The 6,926-nt window shown below is 41.1% G+C and overlaps 1 protein-coding gene across 2 annotated transcripts; it reads right to left on the bottom strand.

Moving 5' to 3' along the window:
• Positions 1-1,987: 1,987 nt before the first annotated feature.
• LOC116220531 (bladder cancer associated protein) lies at positions 1,988-4,038 on the bottom strand. Of its 2 annotated transcripts, none has more exons than XM_031567951.2 (2): positions 3,923-4,038; positions 1,988-2,638 (listed from the first exon to the last, which is right to left on the bottom strand). In XM_031567951.2, the coding sequence occupies exon 2, from the start codon at positions 2,504-2,506 to the stop codon at positions 2,243-2,245; it is 264 nt and encodes an 87-aa protein (XP_031423811.1). In that variant the 5' UTR covers positions 2,507-2,638; positions 3,923-4,038; the 3' UTR covers positions 1,988-2,242. The 2 variants fall into 2 exon arrangements, with proteins under 2 accessions (XP_031423811.1, XP_031423810.1); XM_031567950.1 differs by lacking the exon at positions 3,923-4,038 and adding an exon at positions 3,668-3,803.
• Positions 4,039-6,926: the final 2,888 nt, after the last annotated feature.

Below are 6,926 nucleotides of genomic sequence, written 5' to 3'. Positions count from 1 at the left end.
TGCAGTTTACATTTGAGAACAGAATGGATGCATACATCTCTGAAGACCAACCCGTAGCCAGTGCCTTCTTTTAAGTGTAAAAGAGCCCAAGAAAGAAGACATATTTCGTAGTATTCTAGTGTCTTCTCCACACTCCCAGGGGTTAAGAGTCTACTTCCTCTACAAGTGAGGAGTGGTTAACCTTAAAATATAGAATTGGAAAATTGACCTTAATTCATAAAATCAACATTGTTCTTGTTCAAAATGTGTGGTTCAAGGAGTCAGCGGGTGCCACCATTGGTTCTGCACGTTGTGAGGAAAAAGGGTACTTCTCACAAATAAAAACTAAACAAAACAAACAAAAAACGGTTGTAATGTGGCAGTAAAAAGGCAGCTCCACCACAATATCTTTCTCAAAGGTGACAATACAAAGCCAAATAAATCCAATCATGAACCCTACGTCGATTGACAACTGTTTAAACACTGTAATACAACAGGCAATAGATTTGAAAAAATGAACCACCACTACAATATAAAACCCTTTTTAAATCTAGTAGCTATTAAGGTCACATTTCTGTTGACACTTTTGCGTTTGTTTCCTGAATGGACGCATGTCTGCATGGATTTAAAAATTATAAATTAGACTTGAAGCATCATTTCGGTTTCAAGAGGCGAGAAAAACACGAATCCAAAGGTCAGCTATAAACAGTAATAAATACTTAAACACAGTAAAACTGTGGCTAATGTAAACAGCTGAGAACTGGTAAAAGTTGGAGGAAATGTATTTCCAGTGGGTTTTTTTTATTTATTTTTTAACCTGAGACATTCACCCCAGATTCTACTGTACAGCAAACCAGTAATGGCATCATGGACATAGTTGATTTCAAAGTAGACATGCACTAGAGATGCATGTTATGATCAGCTTCCATAACCATCCAGTATATGAAAAGCTGTTTTCAAAAAAGAAAATAGCTGAAGATTTTGTAGTAGACAATGTCACCAACTTCACAGCACTGAGTGATAAATAACCCGTTTGAGTAAAAAAAACTGCACTGCACCACACAATGTCACAACAGGTCAAAAATGTCCTCTAATCTCTTTTAATGGCAAACAAATTTTCTTAAGCTATGACAAATCACACGCAACACAATTCACAAATATTGGATTCATTGTCAAAACGATTCTTTAAAAGCAGACAAGGCAAACAAAAACAACCATGTCGCTATGCCTGTGGGTCATTGGATGGCCACCTGCAGAAGATCAATCCTCATCCTGTTGGGTCCTCCGTCCAGAACGATACTGATAATACTGAGTAAAAATCTAAATCCTTTCAATCGAAAAGCTCATTAGCCTAAAAATGGGGGCAAGTCATTTGAAGTGCTCAAAGCTCTCCAAACAGGTAATCTAGGGTAGTAGGCAGAATTAAACAAAACAAAAAAAAAAATGCACCATTCAATGTAATGACTTTGGTGAAGTAAGCAACCGGCTTCTCAGCTTCTCACACCTGTTGTTCAGCCTATGCGATGTAATTCTTGCGGTGCATTTCCCCCAAATTGTGAACATTCAACCATTTGGGCTGCTTTTCCCATCATGTATAAAAAGGTCCTTGCTGATCCACTAACACAATAACACAAATCCAATCTCACATAGAGCCTTAAGAGAATCAGATCACCCCTCAATAATATCAGTGATCAATAATCACAGACTCAATAATATATGGACATTTTTTCATATTCATGTCAAGCAGGAGGACAGGTTCACACATTGGGGGAGTCACTGAATGGAAACTAATAACATTTGATCTGATGAAAAGATGGGAGGGGGAGGAGGAGGAGGATGAAAATAGGCAAGCTGCATGTTTTCCATACACCTCTTAAGGCTTTCTTACAAACCAAATCACAAACAATCCAACAAGGTGGGAGGAAGGGTGATTACCCACTGTAGCTCATTTCAATTTATGCCATCAGGAACACTTTTTTAAATTTAAAATATCTGTACCAATGGGGGGGGGGGGGGGGGGGGGGGGCGCGCAAAAGAACCCTACAGGTAACCCATGCAGTTCATATCTGATCCCAGAAAGAGATCACTAGTACAAATAAAAGGGGTAAATGTGTAGGAGAGTGATAAGGTATGCCATATCACATCATGGGTAGACAGTGATATTTCTCAGCATTGCTTCACTCCTGGTAGGGACTTAGTTCCAAGCTTATATAAAGATTGTCCAGGGTCCATGTTACTGTTGAGCGAAGTGAGCTGGTGCACTCTAAGTGCCAACGATATTGGGATCATGTGCAGAGTCCGGCAGTGGAGAATCGTGGCAGTGGTAGAGAAAGCAGTTTCCCCAACAGCTGTAGCAAATGAGGAACAGGGCTGCCAAGAACACTAAGGCACAAATGGTGCACGGCTTCCTCTCCAACAAAAAGCTGAGCAGGTAGAAGCCCATGAACATGGAGTGGTTGAACCATAATGCTGGGTTCAAAGGTTTTGGGATGAGCAGGACTGGGAGCAACCACTGCAGGCAGTACATGGTCTCTGAGGTGTAAATGCACCAAATTCAAATGGCTAGTCCAAAGTAACAGGTGGAATGATGCTCACAATGAGATTGCCAAACGCCACAGCAGAAGCATGGGATCAAGACTTCTCCGTTCTCATGTAAGGCCTGGGGGGGAAGTAATGACATCAGAGAACACACTGTTAGATCAGTAAACAAACATTACTTCAAGACTTGCAATTTTATCTCGGTAATTGCCTTCATCTAAGTTGGTCACATTTTGCAGACATTAGCTCATGACTATTAATATTCCGTCATGTATTAATAACGCAGAAGCAGTTGAAAGACGTGTACTCCACCAGACTGCAGTGACGTTTGAGATGTGGCCTGACAACTCACGCCACACTTGCTACGTAAAAATAGCCACCCCTAGCTTACTACTTAACTGCAGTTATTCGACAGAAATCGTTAACAATACTTGCAGAGAAGGTTTCTATGGATCTTTGTTAACAGAGGGAAGTCGGGACTGCTTCGCCAAGTCCTCGGATGTTTTTGTCTTGATAGCTACGGATAATAATACTCGGAAACGTTGACGTTTGTTAAGAGACGAGTTACTCCTAACGATATTGGTCCCCGACATCAGGTTAATAACAGATATTGACCTATCTGCTATGGTTGCAATGTTCCACAGTCTGTTCCCACCTTACTGTTGGCCTAGAGGCTGGATTTAGAACCAAAACCGGCTACTACAAGTTCCTACCAGCTTAACATCCAAGTAAGCTAGCTAGCACAGACAGGGAACCTGCGTAACTACTATACAGGAAACGTCGGACAGCTAGCTTATTGTAGCTAATTTAGTAACTTTAGTAATACTGCAGGAATCGGTCTCAAACTTAATTATCGTATCTCCTCAACAAAGACGCCTAAATCACCCACTAAAGTTGTATGTGCCATAGCTACTGGCATGCTATTTGCCATATCAAAAGCAAACCATTTGTTTTGCTAATGTTAGCTTGCTAGCTAGGTGCTTTGCCAATGAAGCATGCTAGCCTGTAGCTACCTGATATATCTACCACTAGCTAATTGCTTTCCTCGCCTTCGTCAGAAGTGTTTAGAGAATTGTATCACTTAACGCATAAGGACATTTGTATTGAAAACATTAATGCGATTCTGTTATAGTATGTCACGCATTCAAACCTGTCATTCTCCATGTTCACCCTTGCTTATTCACAAAGCTGGACTCCATTGCCTTCGCTAGCAACTCAGACTGATTGCGTAGCTCCTGCCCCCACCTAGCCGTGCTAATAAAGAGGACCTCGTCGTTGTAGCCCTTTCTGGCATTGCCTGAATTTAAACGAGTGACTAAACGTTTTTATTATTATTTAATTACAAGTAATTACAACAAAAACATTTTCTCATTCATAAGTTGTTATTTTGTAATATGGTAATTACTTGTCGATGACTTTGTTGTTCACACGCCCTGAAGCTGAACTTGTAAGGCACAATGGCATTGGCCATGCGTTCCACTTCTATTAATCAGGAATGGGCGTCAGCCAGTAAGCCTCCTGCTGGTCAAATGCTGGAATTAATTATGCTGGCAACGAGCATGTTTGTTTTGTCTCGCGTTAACTGTTGGTTCTATGGGTTATATTTTCCCCGAAAACCGTGAAACATCAACAGCTCGCTCAAACCGCTGTCAACTGATGATTCAAACTTTGTTAAGAATCACAATGTCATAAAAAGATGTTCATAACAACATTGGACCAAAGTGATGGCATTCTCATTGACATTGACCACAACTGCTCAGGCATAGGCCTAACCTGCGACCTGTGTATGCCACCATGATAGACCATGCTTCAGACATCTCTGTTGTGTCCATCACTACTGGCAACAATCTGTCTTTATTGATAGATTCAATGGACCGACTGCAACTAGAAACAACAGAGCCATTTGGCATTTCCACGTAAGTGTGTGTTGCCATTTGGATGCAATTGTCTGTTGCCCTTATCATGTCCCTACGGGAGACACAGGTAATGAGATGTAGTGCCAGGAAGACATACAGTTGCATCAGAGGCTGTAGCCTGTGTTGTCGCAAATCCACCTTCTGGACAGGTCGCCTGAGCTGCGAAGACAAAACAACTATACCCCCAGCTCTGAGCCTAACTTTGCCCCCTGTATCATGTTGAAAAATGTTAAGAGTGGGCAAGGGGCTGAGAGGGGGGGGTGGGGGCAGGGAGGGGCTAAGAGTTTACTAGACTGAGAATATGTAGATCATGAGGTAGAGAAGTCTATTTCAGCATCGGTCTTGCAAGGTTCAGGATGATTTTAAACAGCAGATGGCGTGTTGAGCTCATTTCAACCCATAAAATGGCATTTAAAAAAAAATGTAATTGGTAATTTTGTTAATGTTAACACCAGCCTTGATGTGTTTCATCACAGTACAGTCATAGTTTACAGCCAAAAAAAAACACTATTTAAGTGTATAGTACTTTAAGCATTTTCCCACAAGGCAAAGAGATCCATGTCCGGATTCTGATGCCTGGGAATATGCAGAACCCATAAGAAAAAAGTTGCTTGCAGTGGTGTCAATAACATCCAATGTACCAAAGTGATGGAAGAGCATGTCTAATTCACATGAAATAATAATGACTGTCCAGATGAGGGACTTCTAGCACAAGAGTCACATAATCTGCTGAGACACCCTGTGTCACTGGCCATGGTGCTGCTGGCAGAGCAGGGGGCACCATGCAAACAAAACCATGCTGGTGGCTTCAACTGGAAGGGCAACATCAGGCATTCACCTCCAGTATGTCAAGGTGGTTGGTGAACAAGCTGAGTACAGCCACGGTAAAACCCACTCCCTTTCAAAAATATGAATATAGATTCCTAGCCCATGCAAGCATGTTGACATTTTGCAGGGGGTCGCTCCTCTCCATGCACAGGATGCATGCACATAGGATACGGAAAAAGGGCTATGTTTACACAGCGGTCTCATGAGTTAACAGTTAAAGATGCAGTCCACGATCCTCGGTGGGTTGTTGATATTTGAGCTCAACAGCCAATCAAATACACCTCTTCCTTCCACACTCCTGAAGCAACATTGTTGATTAGCTGGAATAATCTATGGTTTGGTCCAAGCTATGTACAGAGCCAAGACTGCGCAGGACCACCAGTTTTATTGATCCCACTGGATGGACAGCTAGAGGAACGTGAAGAGAATTTAGCTGAATTACCTAAAAGTGTAATGGATTCATAATCAAGACTTTTGGTAGTGTGGGCTGTAGCAACATAACCTGACACTTCACTTTAATAGCTTCCACCTAAATATATTTGATATCCTTTGGGGATCACAAAAATGTCCAGAGATGCTTAGTGTTTCTATTGAATGCAATAAATGTGACAGAAAGAGCAGTGGTAGCCTGAAATCAATTATCTGTTGTCCCTTTTACCCTAAAATGTTTCTTGTCCTTGTTTTCATTTAGTGGCTCTGACTGTGAAGCACTTTATGCTGATTTTACTTGACAAGTGCTATGTAACAAAATCGTTACTATTGTCATGATGACAGCCTTTCATTTAACATCTACGTATTATGTAGACCCCTTATATTCGGCAGGTAAATACCATCAAAGTCAAAGCTGATGTAGAGGGGGATGTCTTCTGGTCTGCATGCAAGTATAAATAATGCACGTGAGTAGCTTGATTCGGCTCTGTTTCCATGGCAATCCCTCCATTTTATTGAGATTTTTCTGTTTTCTCCTAATTTATCCTGTGTTGATATACCCACCTCTTGAGTTAGAGCTGAGTCAAAAAGACAATTCTAATAAGTATACAGAGACATGTACACGCAGTTTTAATGCTGTTTGGGGCTGCAATAGTTCCTGGCGGGTAGCCTCTTACAAAAACTCACCTGCTGTACTGAATTGTCTTCACATTGGTAAATGTCACTTCAGCCAACTTATTGATGGTTATGGACCATTTATGTGGCACTTTTATGGAATAATGTTATTAATATAATGTTAAAACAATTTATAATGTTAAATATTATATTTGGTTAATTGTATTACTATTAACTGCACGTTTTCTCGCTTTCTGCTATCTCTGCATGCCACAGAAAATTTTTGTGGTTGTTTTGTTTTGATGCAATCAACCAGTCAGCACTGGGCAATTTAACTGCTATAGCACTACACTCGCTGCCTGCTGTGTAAGGCTGGCTGGCTGGTTTCAATCTGGTAGTCTGATAGAATCATAGCACAGCATTTCAGTACCCCTCGGTGTCATCCACAAAGACACGGGGTGTCTAACCTGTAGGTGCTCATAACAGTGATATACTCAGGATATACTAACTGGTTATATAGTTTACATAATTTTGTTTTATTATTTTGCATTAAGCACACATACACACAGTGACAGCTAGCTAAACCTAACAGGTGGTCACAGACAGGTGTGTCTTCAAGTC

This window comes from Clupea harengus, chromosome 5 (assembly GCF_900700415.2).
Source record: "Clupea harengus chromosome 5, Ch_v2.0.2, whole genome shotgun sequence".
NCBI classification, from domain to species: domain Eukaryota; kingdom Metazoa; phylum Chordata; class Actinopteri; order Clupeiformes; family Clupeidae; genus Clupea; species Clupea harengus.
This window is presented reverse-complemented; position numbering and strand designations above follow the sequence as displayed.